This window comes from Apis mellifera, linkage group LG11, assembly GCF_003254395.2.
Source record: "Apis mellifera strain DH4 linkage group LG11, Amel_HAv3.1, whole genome shotgun sequence".
Taxonomy (NCBI): domain Eukaryota; kingdom Metazoa; phylum Arthropoda; class Insecta; order Hymenoptera; family Apidae; genus Apis; species Apis mellifera.
This window is the reverse complement of record NC_037648.1, coordinates 13829813-13844472: the sequence shown is the minus strand read 5'-3', so window position 1 is coordinate 13844472 and position 14660 is coordinate 13829813. Positions and strand designations below refer to the sequence as shown.

At 32.2% G+C, this 14660-nt stretch overlaps 1 protein-coding gene and 1 long non-coding RNA gene across 2 annotated transcripts; one reads left to right on the top strand and one right to left on the bottom strand.

The window, feature by feature from the left end:
* Positions 1–5941: 5941 nt before the first annotated feature.
* On the bottom strand, positions 5942–8298 carry LOC102654363. The gene is made up of 3 exons (XR_410641.3): positions 8209–8298; positions 7283–7575; positions 5942–6375 (listed from the first exon to the last, which is right to left on the bottom strand). It is a non-coding gene; the product is annotated as an uncharacterized LOC102654363 (long non-coding RNA).
* A 1558-nt stretch (positions 8299–9856) lies between these two features.
* LOC100577041 (micronuclear linker histone polyprotein) lies at positions 9857–12573 on the top strand. The gene is made up of 3 exons (XM_006566491.3): positions 9857–10151; positions 10532–10857; positions 12089–12573. Exons 1-3 carry the CDS (start codon positions 10147–10149, stop codon positions 12205–12207), a joined length of 450 nt encoding a protein of 149 aa, XP_006566554.2. The 5' UTR covers positions 9857–10146; the 3' UTR covers positions 12208–12573.
* Positions 12574–14660: the final 2087 nt, after the last annotated feature.

Sequence of the window (14660 nt, the reverse complement as noted above, 5' to 3'; positions counted from 1 at the left end):
TTTTTTTTTTTTTTTGATGTAATTGAACTTTTTCTTTTTTTTATTTTCCTTTTGACGTAGATGAATTTTCTTCTTTTTTTTTTTTTTTTGCTTTTGATGTAGTTGAACTTTTTTATTTTTTCCTTTTTCTTTTGATGTAGTTGAACTTTTTTTTTTTTTTTATTTTCCTTTTCACATAGTTAAATTTTTTCTTTTTTTTTTCAGATTGGAAAGATCAGGGAAATTTTGATGATTCTTTTCTTTCGAATTGTGGAATTATTTTTTTTTTTTTAGAGATTTCACGATCCTTTGAGTGTGAATTATAGAATATTTCTTGTTATTGTTTGAAGTTGGAAATTTTCTTCTTTTTTTTTTTTCCTTATCGTGAAAGTTATGGAAAAATTGAAAGAAGGGTGTTCTGAGGGAATATTAAAAAATACAAAGGTGTATGGAATGAGAAATGAGGTTAGTTTCGAAGTTGTGAATTGCGTTTTAGTCTTTCGTTATTTACTTTTCTACTATTTTCTTTTGTTGGGTTAGTTTTCTGTTAGTATAGTTAGTACAGTTTAGCTCTTTTTCCAAGTTTATTAATTTGTTAGAAGTTCGCGTTTGCTGTTCGGATTCGAAACGAACGTGGGTGTTAATCGATATTTATATAAGAGAGTTTATTTTAAAGAGAGATTCAGATATCAAATGACACGTTTCGATTTTTCATTTCTTACTCTTCTATTTACTTACTCACGAAGCAGAATGTAATATTTAGATTGCGACATTTTCTTCGTTATGCTGTTACATAACGTAGATATAAATATATTTTCACTGGATGTATTTATCGTTATCAATGATAGATTAGTGAATGGCGTTACTTTGCACAATAAATTGATACAAACTCTTCGAAATATAAAAAAAAATAATCTTTCGTTTCAAAAAGGGTTTGATGTAGGTCGATAAATGGAGTAAAAGGATAAATTTTCCTTAACCAATTGCGAATTCGCGAAATAATTAATGATATAAATTATAATATAATTGTTGAATTGAATATTTTCATTATTTATGATTGCATATTCTTCGAACAAAATTATATCATTCGAATGGATATATTTAATAATGGAATGATTCTCTCTCCAAAATCGTTTTCGTATGAGATTTGTATTTTCTTTATCTTCTCGATATATTTGTAATATAGAAAGAAACCAATATTCTTTTGTGTACATAGAGGGATGTTGTAAATCATTGTAAATGCATTCAATCCTTTCTTCGTGAAGAATTAATTTCAATATTAAAGAGTATTTTGTAGTATTCAGTATTAAAGAGTATTTTAGATAGAAAGATTTATATTATTTATATTAGATAGAATGACAGGAAGTATTTTAGATAGAATGATTTAAAGGGAAGTGTATCGTGATATTGATCATTTCTTCTTGAATGGACAAATAAACTAATGTCTTTTACAGAGAATCAGAGAATATTTTTTAAATATACGAGGTGATGTAATTCTATATTCTTTATAAAAAAAATACTAGATCACTTTTAACAAAAAATTATTGGTTTAGAAGATATTTTAATTTCGTTTAATTATCTTCTAAATTAATTATTTTTTGAATTACATGATTTAGTATTCTTTTTATATAGAATTTAGAAGTAAGAAAATTGTAAAAGACAAGACAAAATAAGGTAAGTATAAAAAGGTAAGTATCTCTAGATTTAAGTAAACTGTTAAAAAAAAAAGAAAAATAATAGAACATAAGAAGCTGTGAAAGGTAAGTATATAAGGTAAGTATATAAGGTAAGTATACAAGGTAAGTATATTATATCTCTTTTTAAATAATATTCTATTAATTAAAAAATAAAAAATTTGTGTAAAAATTTCAGATTCAGAATTCCCGGAAAAATTTTGCCACCTCTTCGCTAAATATATTCTCCTGATACAAAATCGAAGAATCTAACAATTTTTCTGAAAATTTGGCGTGCCACCTCCTCTAAAATTATATTCTCCTAATCAAAAGCCGAAATTTTAGCTAGAATTTGCCACCCTAACAATTCTTCTAAAAATTTGGCGTGCCACCTCTTCTAGAATTATATTCTCCTAATAAAAAGTCGACATTTTAGCTAGAATTTGCCACCCTAACAATTCTTCTAAAAATTTGGCGTGCCACCTCTTCTAGAATTATATTCTCCTAATAAAAAGTCGACATTTTAGCTAGAATTTGCCACACTAACAATTTTTCTGAAAATTCGGCGTGCCACCTCCTCTAGAATTATATTCTCCTAATAAAAAGTCGAAATTTTAGTCTTACTAACAATTTTTCTAAAAATTTGGCGTGCCACCTCCTCTAGAATTATATTCTCCTGATAGAAAATCGAAATTTCACCCATACTGACAATTCTTTTGAAAATTTGGCGTGCCACCTCCTCTAGAATTATATTCTCCTAATAAAAAGTCGAAATTTTAGCCTTACTAACAATTCTTCTGAAAATTTGGCGTGCCACCTCCTCTAGAATTATATTCTCCTGATAGAAAATCGAAATTTCACCCATACTGACAATTCTTTTGAAAATTTGGCGTGCCACCTCCTCTAGAATTATATTCTCCTAATAAAAAGTCGAAATTTTAGCCTTACTAACAATTCTTCTGAAAATTTGGCGTGCCACCTCCTCTAGAATTATATTCTCCTAATAAAAAGTCGACATTTTAGCTAGAATTTGCCACCCTAACAATTCTTCTAAAAATTTGGCCTGCAACCTCTTCTAGAATTATATTCTCCTAATAAAAAGTCGAAATTTTAGCTAGAATTTGCAATACTAACAATTCTTCTGAAAATTTGGCGTGCCACCTCTTCTAGAATTATATTCTCCTGATAAAAAGTCGAAATTTTAGTCTTACTAACAATTTTTCTGAAAATTTGGCGTGCCACCTCCTCTAGAATTATATTCTCCTGATAGAAAATCGAAATTTCACCCATACTGACAATTCTTTTGAAAATTTGGCGTGCCACCTCCTCTAGAATTATATTCTCCTAATAAAAAGTCGAAATTTTAGCCTTACTAACAATTCTTCTGAAAATTTGGCGTGCCACCTCCTCTAGAATTATATTCTCCTAATAAAAAGTCGAAATTTTAGTCTTACTAACAATTTTTCTGAAAATTTGGCGTGCCACCTCCTCTAGAATTATATTCTCCTAATAAAAAGTCGACATTTTAGCTAGAATTTGCCACACTAACAATTTTTCTGAAAAATTGGCGTGCCACCTCCTCTAGAATTATATTCTCCTAATAAAAAGTCGACATTTTAGCTAGAATTTGCCACACTAACAATTTTTCTGAAAATTCGGCGTGCCACCTCCTCTAGAATTATATTCTCCTAATAAAAAGTCGAAATTTTAGTCTTACTAACAATTTTTCTGAAAATTTGGCGTGCCACCTCCTCTAGAATTATATTCTCCTAATAAAAAGTCGACATTTTAGCTAGAATTTGCCACACTAACAATTTTTCTGAAAATTCGGCGTGCTACCTCCTCTAGAATTATATTCTCCTAATAAAAAGTCGAAATTTTAGTCTTACTAACAATTTTTCTGAAAATTTGGCGTGCCACCTCCTCTAGAATTATATTCTCCTAATAAAAAGTCGACATTTTAGCTAGAATTTGCCACACTAACAATTTTTCTGAAAAATTGGCGTGCCACCTCCTCTAGAATTATATTCTCCTAATAAAAAGTCGAAATTTTAACCATACTGACAATTCTTCTGAAAATTTGGCGTGCCACCTCTTCTAGAATTATATTCTCCTAATAAAAAGTCGAAATTTTAGCTAGAATTTGCAGTACTAACAATTCTTCTGAAAATTTGGCGTGCCACCTCTTCTAGAATTATATTCTCCTGATAAAAAGTCGAAATTTTAGTCTTACTAACAATTTTTCTGAAAATTTGGCGTGCCACCTCCTCTAGAATTATATTCTCCTAATAAAAAGTCGAAATTTTAACCATACTGACAATTCTTCTGAAAATTTGGCGTGCCACCTCTTCTAGAATTATATTCTCCTGATAAAAAGTCGAAATTTTAGTCTTACTAACAATTTTTCTGAAAATTTGGCGTGCCACCTCCTCTAGAATTATATTCTCCTGATAAAAAGTCGAAATTTTAGTCTTACTAACAATTCTTCTGAAAATTTGGCGTGCCACCTCCTCTAGAATTATATTCTCCTGATAAAAAGTCGAAATTTTAGTCTTACTAACAATTCTTCTGAAAATTTGGCGTGCCACCTCTTCTAGAATTATATTCTCCTGATAAAAAGTCGAAATTTTAGTCTTACTAACAATTTTTCTGAAAATTTGGCGTGCCACCTCCTCTAGAATTATATTCTCCTGATAGAAAATCGAAATTTCACCCATACTGACAATTCTTTTGAAAATTTGGCGTGCCACCTCCTCTAGAATTATATTCTCCTAATAAAAAGTCGAAATTTTAGCCTTACTAACAATTCTTCTGAAAATTTGGCGTGCCACCTCCTCTAGAATTATATTCTCCTAATAAAAAGTCGAAATTTTAGTCTTACTAACAATTTTTCTGAAAATTTGGCGTGCCACCTCCTCTAGAATTATATTCTCCTAATAAAAAGTCGACATTTTAGCTAGAATTTGCCACACTAACAATTTTTCTGAAAAATTGGCGTGCCACCTCCTCTAGAATTATATTCTCCTAATAAAAAGTCGACATTTTAGCTAGAATTTGCCACACTAACAATTTTTCTGAAAATTCGGCGTGCCACCTCCTCTAGAATTATATTCTCCTAATAAAAAGTCGAAATTTTAGTCTTACTAACAATTTTTCTGAAAATTTGGCGTGCCACCTCCTCTAGAATTATATTCTCCTAATAAAAAGTCGACATTTTAGCTAGAATTTGCCACACTAACAATTTTTCTGAAAATTCGGCGTGCTACCTCCTCTAGAATTATATTCTCCTAATAAAAAGTCGAAATTTTAGTCTTACTAACAATTTTTCTGAAAATTTGGCGTGCCACCTCCTCTAGAATTATATTCTCCTAATAAAAAGTCGACATTTTAGCTAGAATTTGCCACACTAACAATTTTTCTGAAAAATTGGCGTGCCACCTCCTCTAGAATTATATTCTCCTAATAAAAAGTCGAAATTTTAACCATACTGACAATTCTTCTGAAAATTTGGCGTGCCACCTCTTCTAGAATTATATTCTCCTAATAAAAAGTCGAAATTTTAGCTAGAATTTGCAGTACTAACAATTCTTCTGAAAATTTGGCGTGCCACCTCTTCTAGAATTATATTCTCCTGATAAAAAGTCGAAATTTTAGTCTTACTAACAATTTTTCTGAAAATTTGGCGTGCCACCTCCTCTAGAATTATATTCTCCTAATAAAAAGTCGAAATTTTAACCATACTGACAATTCTTCTGAAAATTTGGCGTGCCACCTCTTCTAGAATTATATTCTCCTGATAAAAAGTCGAAATTTTAGTCTTACTAACAATTTTTCTGAAAATTTGGCGTGCCACCTCCTCTAGAATTATATTCTCCTGATAAAAAGTCGAAATTTTAGTCTTACTAACAATTCTTCTGAAAATTTGGCGTGCCACCTCCTCTAGAATTATATTCTCCTGATAAAAAGTCGAAATTTTAGTCTTACTAACAATTCTTCTGAAAATTTGGCGTGCCACCTCCTCTAGAATTATATTCTCCTGATAAAAAGTCGAAATTTTAGCCAGAATTTGCCACACTAACAATTTTTCTGAAAATTCGGCGTGCTACCTCCTCTAGAATTATATTCTCCTGATAAAAAGTCGAAATTTTAGTCTTACTAACAATTTTTCTGAAAATTTGGCGTGCCACCTCCTCCAGAATTATATTCTCCTAATAAAAAGTCGAAATTTTAGCTAGAATTTGCAATACTAACAATTCTTCTAAAAATTTGGCGTGCCACCTCCTCTGGAATTATATTCTCTTAATGAAAAGTCGAAAATCAGCCAAAAATTTCTGATTTCTGAATTTTCTTGGAAATTTAGTGTGCTACCTCTTTACGAATTATGTTCTCCTAATATAAAATTGAAATTTCTGCCATTTTAAACACTTTCTATATTTTCGATTTTGCATTAGGAAAATATAATTCCATGGGTATTAAATTTTTCTAAAATTTCCATATCCAAGAATTTTTTTGGTTTTTTTTGTACTTTGTATTTATTGTTTAAAAATATTGGTGGCACGTGAAATTTTTTATTGAATGTACTTACCTGGTTTGTACTTACCTTCTCCATATTTACGAGAAGTAATCATTTTTTCAACATTTTACTTAAATCTAATGGACTAAGAAGTCTTATACTTACCTTTATACTTACCTTCTGCATCCTTTCGTGTTGATACTGCAATTTCTGAAACAAAATATTTCGAATAATATAATATTACAATATATTTTAAATAGATAAAAAATATATAAAAATTTTAATATTATATAATACACGTGTATAGAATTCAAAAATAGATATATATGATGCTATATTGATGAATGTTATATTTACGATATATAAAAATTGAATAAAATAGATTTTATTAAGATTTTTAATCGATCATTTAAAGGAAACAAAGAATAAAGCAAATTTGAAATTAACATTATTTGCTTATTTCTTAAAAGTGGCGGAAACAAGTTTAGATAAGAATTTAAACCGATAGTGGGAAAAGGATAGAGATAGGATAAAAATATTGAAATCAGCGCCATCTATAGAGTGCCGTAAATGAAACACATGAAAAAAGGTCAGAAAATAATAGAAAAAGGATAGGGATAGAATAGGAATTGAGCATTAGTGTCATCTCTTGAATACATAAGACATTACTTTAGTAGTAGATAAAGTAGGAAAAAATTCAATACTACCGCCATCTCTAAACTATTCTTGTAAGGAGTTATTTCTAGTAGTCAAAAGATGGCACTAGCTCTGAATTCTTATTCTACCTTACCATATCTTTAAAGAGGTATCTTTTAAATTCAAAAGATGGCGTTAGTGATCAGTTTTATTCACTCTCCTTGCTGTACGAGTTTCTTTTGCGGCACTCTACAGATGGAGCTGATTTCACAATTTTTACTCTATCTCCGTCCTTCTCTTACTCATTACTCTCCTTCATAAATGTATTTCTAAAGTAAAACCTTTTAGTTTTACGCACTTCTTTGTTTAAATCTAATCGATTAAAAATCTTTAAAAATCTATCTAATTTTTATATATCCTAAATACACACACATACACACACATTTTACGCATCCATTTTGTTTAGATAATCTACACATACCTTTATATTATACCCTTCACGTGTAAATTTGTTTTTCGTTACATCCTTTATTCCATCATGAATGAGAACGATGGAAGGGTGGTAGAAAGAGCACGGCACGACCGGATACGTCTCTCGCTCTCGAGATAAAGATAGCTCGCGCTTTCTTGTTGTACCGCCCGCCTCGTAAACGTCATCTTCCTATTACCGAGTTCCGCGTAAGCGCATAAGAAAGTCCTTTGATGCTCGTCTCGACGCTCAAAGGACTCCGTTCACCAGGAATCCACCGCTGATTCGAGAGCGCACGGTTCGAGCTGAAAAATCATGGGAGGGGGTGAAAAAGGGGTTCTCGTTAATCGGATTCCGACCGCGTCTTTCAATCGACCGTGCCGCTTTTGGCGAAATCGCGTTTCCGCGAATGCTAATGAATCTCCGATTTGTTGGCATGCTAATGAACGTAAATGAATTTCCTTCGTTCCCTTTCCCCAACAAAAAAATTTCGTTTCAATTTGCGTCGTTGAAAAAAAGCACAAATATTTTTTAAATCTTTCATCCTCGGAGCGAAAATTGAATATACAATATCTCGTTTATTACGCAGGAAATTAAACGATAAGAGATTAAATTATAATTAAATTGTTTAATTGATATACGAGCTTCAACCGAGGTTATTAGACAATTGGTATCAGTAGCCGGTCAGTTATTTATTATTGCGCTATCTGTAATTGGCGTGCATCATATCTCGCCCTATTTTCACATCTGCAAAACCAACCGTTTCCCACTCCACACTCCCGATATCTATCTCTCCCTCTCCTCTCCCCATCCTTCTCTCTCCCCCCCTCCCCCTTCTTGAAATCTTTCAAATCACTTTTTCCTTCTCGAACTTTACACATCCTTCTTTACCGACAAAGTAACGTCGGAAAAAGTAACTAAGAATCGAGAAAGCCTACCTTATCGATGTAACCATTTGTACACAAGTGAGCGAATAATAAAGAACGCAAAAACTCTTGCAAAAACTCTTGCTCGAGACCTCTTCATCACTTTCACGCGATAAATAAACTCGCCAATTGAAATTCGTGCTCGTCCATTCTTTTCCACGGGAAAAAGCGGGAAATTCGAATTAATTCGGATCTCGAACGGCGGGTTGTTGAGAAAGGTTGTTGAAGGAGAGGAGGAGTTGGACGGACGAGTGGGCTACTCCATTGTAATGGCACGCGTCCTCCATTCACAGGTCGATGGTTGTCATCCCCAGGGGCGTACTCCCTTTGTCCCCTCCCCGCGTTTTGACGTTTCACACCCACCCAACGTGACAGATTGAGGATCGATGGGACAATGGATCCCGGATATATGTACACTCCCATTGTCCCGTTCAATTCGCGTCTCGGCTTCCTAACTCCATTGTGTCACCTGTGTGATAGCCTGTTGACCACGTTGCCGCGAGGAGACCCGAAGGACTCGAAAAATTCACTCGTGGCGCATTCACGGTTTCGGTAAACGGATTTTTGATGAACATTAATTTTTTTTTTTTTTACTATTTTTTAAATAATTCTACAATTTTTGTACATCGATGAAACGAAACTTTTGAAAATTATTAAATTTTCTTAATTCAAATTAATTTAAAATCTTATTGAAAAATCTAATAATAAACTCAAAGTTTAATTTTTAAATTTACATTTTTTTAATTTTTTTTCGAGATTATTAAATTTATCGAATTAATAATAATAATAAATACAAAACATGTAGATAATTTACAACAAGGTTCGATGCTTCCCAGAATGCAGAAACGGTGGAAGGAAATATTGGAGGGGGTGACTCGTGAACGAGGGTTTATTAAGGGGCGTGAGTCAGCCACGAGGGGTGGCGTAAAAGACTCGTAATCCTCGATACCTGCACCTTCGAGGAACGAATTGAAACCACGTGAAAGGGAATCCCTTTCTTCGATATTTACAAAGCCAGTTTCCCAATCGAGTTTTTCTTCCTAAAAATCGAAAAGATGTTTTAGATGGAAATCGTAATGATCTAAATAAAAATCTAATTTTGGCCAGAGTTGAAAAATTAATTAGTTAAAAATTAGAAAAATAATGAATAAAATTTGAAATAATTATTTATTATGAAATGCTCGTTTCGATTATTATATATATATATATATGTGTGTATATGTGTGTGTGTGTTTTGAAAAATCAACTATTAAATTTTGCCCAATATATATTGAGGAAAAGGAATTAAAAATTATCGATTAATTAAAGAAATTGATTTATGTATGAAAAATTGTAATATAATAATGTAAAATTGTAATAAATGTAATATATGTATAATAAATTGTATAATGTAATAAATGTAAAATAATATAATAATAAAATGTATAATAATGTAAAATTGTAATGTAATAAATTAATAATAAATGTGTTTAATTCAATGAATTATTTTTTTTTTAATAATTTGATTCTATTACAAAGACACATATACGTGTATATTTCCAATTTTATTTTTAAATTTGAACGAGTATTGTTGATACTCTTAAACGTAAAATCGGATAAAAACGAAATACAAGAAAGGTGACAGTTGTGTGTATATAAAGATACAGAATTGCCCTCAACGGAAATTATTCGAACGTTGGGTTGGAAGAAGGCAACAACACCATTGTTTACCATCGTGAAAATTTTCCATCTTTATTTATTAATTATAATATATATATATATATATATGTATATGTGTATAGATATATTTCAAATACTTGTTGAGTATTGAATAAAAATATTATATATATTACAATTAAATATGTTTAAATATAATCGAACGATGAGGTAATAATAAAGGAAAGCCGAAGAAGTGGTCTGTCTTTTTTATCCCAAACAATTCGTAATTAACGGTTTGAAGAAGAAAATAAAATGAGGTGAGTGATTATTTATAGAAATAATAATATTATATTTTATATTATCTATTAATTAATCTAATAATATTATATTTTATATTATCTATTAATTAATCTAATAATATTATATTTTATATTATCTATTATATTATCCTAAAATAAAAATTACAAAATTATAAAATTATTCGTTATGATTAAAATTTCTCGAGTATAATAAAATTCGTATCGTCCTTTAATCCTGAATGAAAAACTCAACGGGTAATATTTATGTTTACATCGTATTATGTGATCTATTTCTAAAAGAAATTCTCGAGAAATTTTCAATTTTTCAGATTGCTTTTCCTAAATATTTTATTTTTTTTTTTCCGTCTATTGTTATTATTATTATAATTCGAATCAAGTTCCAGAAGGTCAACTTCGAAGAAATCGTGTAGAAGCTTCGGTTCCCGGAGGCGGAGCGGCAGGTACCATTCCGACAGCTCGGACAGCTCGACTTCCTACACCTCTTCCTCGGAGTCGTCGTTTACGGAGGATTGCGATTGTTCGGAATGCGAGTGTTTCGAATTCGATAGCTCGCCCCGAAGGGCGAAACGGAGAACGAGCCGAAAGGGAAAACAACGGAACAACGGGAGGCGATCCTCCACCAAATCGACGAAATCGTCGTGCGACAGCAAACAATCGTCGCACAGCAGCGGCAAGTCTTCCACAAGAAAAGGAAGACGCAAAAGTAAGAGTTTTTTCAATCAAATTTTTTCCTAGATCATATTAACGGCAACTTTAAGAATTAAAATGTTATTCCTTGATCGAAAGGATCAATCGAGAAATAATAATTTTCCCGAATACCGTAATTTTAATCGACTCGGTCGATATAAATGATATACCGTAAGAATTAAAGTAGTAAAATGTTCGATGAAATATTCCCTGCTTTCCAGATATCTGGAATATTTATCGTAATATTTTCCACGTATAATTTTTAATAACATCAATTATCCAGAAAAGTTTCTCTGATTAAAGAATTAATCGAGAAATAATAATTTTTCCAAATACCGTAATTTTAATCGACTCGATCGATATAAATGATATACCGTAAGAAATAAACTAATAAAATATTCGACTAGATGTTCCGTTTTATTAAAATTTATTATTATTAGTAAAATTTATTTTTCACGTAATTTTTAATAATATCAATTATCCAGAAAAGTTTCTGATCTCTGTTTTTCTGATTAAGGAATTAATAATTTTTCCGAATACGTAATTTTAATCGACTCAATCGGTATAAATGATATACCGTAAGAATTAAACTAATAAAATATTCGACTAGATGTTATTTTATATTAGTAAAATTTGTTTTTCACATAATTTTTAATAATATCAATTATCTGGAAAAGTTTCTGATCTCTGTTTCTCTGATTAAAGAATTAATCGAGAAATAATAATTTTTCCGAATATCGTAATTTTAATCGACTCGGTCGATATAAATGATATACCGTAGGGATTAAAGTAGTAAAATATTCGATTAGATATTTCCGCTTTATCGTAGTAAAATTTGTTTTCCACGTATAATTTTTAATAATATCAATTATCCGGAAAAGTTTCTGATCTCTGATATTAAAGAATTAATCGAGAAATAATAATTTTTCCGGATATCGCTAATTTATTCGACTCGATCGATATAAATTATATATTGTAGGAATTAAAGTAGTAAAATATTCGACGAGATGTTCCGTGCTTTCCAGATATCTGGTGGGAATATTTATCGTAATATTTGTTTTCCACGTATAATTTTTAATAATCGTATCGGTTATTCGGAAAAGTTTCTGATCTCTGTTTCTCTGATGAGAAAGAATTAATCGAGAAATAGTAATTTTTCTGGACACCGTTAATTTAATCGACTCGATCGATATTGTCGCACGCGCACGCGAGACAGTTGAAAGAAAGAAGATTGATTTTATTTTCAGGACGATCGTCGTCCTCGTACTCGTCCTCTTCATCGGATTCCTCGAGTTCGTACACAAGCGATGGAGAATATTGCGGTTGCGGCACGTCTAGCAGACCACGTCAAAGAAACAAAGCTTGAACGCGGTTCATCACTTTCAACCATTCGAACGAGAAAGAATCCATACAGTCGATATATATAATCTCTATCTTTTTATCTCATGATAACTATTTTCGTTTTTTTTTTTTTTTTACATACCTCGACCATTTCTTTTTTATACTCTTAACTCGACTATTATTTATTTTATATGTCGTTTTCGTCCGATTTTACTTTTATTTCAATTTTTAACTATTTTTAAGAAAATTGGGGAAGCAAAAGTGTAAAAAAAAAAAAGAAAATGTGATGTTTTTAACAGAAGGAACGTTTAAAACAACACGTAGAATGAATAAAAAAAAAAAAGAATATAATGTAATGGAAACATGTAACGTAATAAAAGAATAAATAAGACCGCTCGAAAGAGAAAGAGAGAGAACTTTGTTGCTCAACCCTCCATCTGGTTTGAGTCACACGCGCGCGCGCGCGCGCGCGTCCGATGATAGACTAATTGCGCGCACGTGTGCGTGTATCGCTTTTTTGCCCGCGATCGGCCGTATCCTGAACTATTTCATAATATTAAGTACGTATATGTATCTCTTGTTACGTTCGTTCGATAAGTTTAAATCGATAAATGGATCGAACGAGTGACGAAATTTTAAACAATTAAAATTAATATCGAAAATTAGGTATTCGAAACTTTTAAAAAAGAAAATTTGAAAAATTTCGAAAAAGGAAAAGGAAACCTTACCAAGACGAAAGATCTGCTACGCCCTGCTATTTTTAAAATTCTCGCGACGTTTTGAGTTACTCGTTAAAAAAAAAATCCCTAGAACGTCAAAGCGCAAACTTTCTTACAACTTTCATTTCAAAGCCGGCTAAAACGTAATAAAAATAATACCCTTCGGATAACCACTTTCTTCGAATCCGACATTAAACTCGATCCAACATCCCTCCTTTTTTTTTTTTTTTTTTGGCGTTCTATTAACCCCTCGAGACGCGAGACAACCAACCGAGACGAGGAGAATCCATCGCGTGAAATTGAAACGGAACAGGATACGCGGAAACGCGCGTCCTTTCGTGCCGCAGAACAGATTCTGACTGCGTTTAATCCCGAGGGAGGGGGAGGGGGCAGGCCACGATTATTTATCGGCGCGGAGGGTGGCTCGTTAATTGGATTTAAGGGTCGAAGACGCTTTGCGCCCCCTCCCACGAGGGATCGAGTCCACGATTTTCTCCGCTTTTCCTCCGCCTCGTGTAGAACTCGAATCCCGGACGTTTAATCGTCGTGCTCGATGTTATTGTTCGACGAGACGAGGAGGCTCGATGGACGAGGAAATGGAATTCGATTATACGAGGTTGGTACGTTTGATCCAACCTCGCTTGGATCGCGACGATATTTAGAGATGTAAGATTATTTGCCTGCGAAGATTTGGAACGGTCGACGTTTGTTGTTGTCGTTCGAGAGATTTTATTGCCTATTACGATTGGACGTGTGTTGGATAATAAACGATAGAGGAGAAGTTTGACGGTAATGCGTGCGAATTTGAGAGAGTATAGGTTAGGATTAATGAAATGAACGAGGCGTAGATTAGGTAGATAGGTAGATTGTTTTTATTGTCGGAATTGAATTTTTTTTCACTCTTTATTTGATATAAAAACGTTAAAAAGTAAAATTAAATTCATTTTTACATGTGTGTGAGTGTGATTATTGTTGTTGTTGTTTCAAAGTTTTGATAAAGAAGATAACTTCTTATCCACGTTCTTACATTCCGAATAATTATATTAAGAAACTCGAAGATATTGTTTTTTTTTTCTTTTTTATATTAAATAGATTATAAAAATAGATAGAAATTATTAATTAGATATAATAGATATGGAATGGAGAAGAATAGTTATGTAATGAATAATTAAACGAATCACATGGTCACAAGCTATCTATAGGAGAAAGAAAAAAAAGAAAAGATAAGATGTTATTCTCTAATAAGCAAACGCGAAAGAATTTTATCAGAAATTGAAAAAGCCAATACCAACACTAGAATTATCGATTCATGGTATCGCACACAAACGATTAAATATCAAAGTTAAAGCATTGCTATGTAAAAGTATATAAAGTACGTGATAATCTTAAAAAAGAACAATTGAATGAAAATCTAAAATCCTAACCTAAAAAACCTTCGTTCCACCAAAATTCACTTGCCAATTTTTAACAATGCGAAACTGAAAAAGATTCGAAACTGGTCGATACGAACTGGTTGCCACGATTTCTCCACGATTGAATCGAGCGTAGAATAGCCGGTGAAGTGGCGAGATCCTATTATGTCACAACTAGTGGCAAGGTAGTAGAGGCAGGCCGTGAACCTAGCATAAGTGCAGCCGGCACGTTGCATGGTCGCACGTGACTGGTTCTGGTAGCCTTTTTCCAAGCCTTCCTCCTCTACCCTCGCCTCCCGCTATTTTCTTGCTCACGCGTGATCTCCGTTTCGCGTTCTATCCGCTGA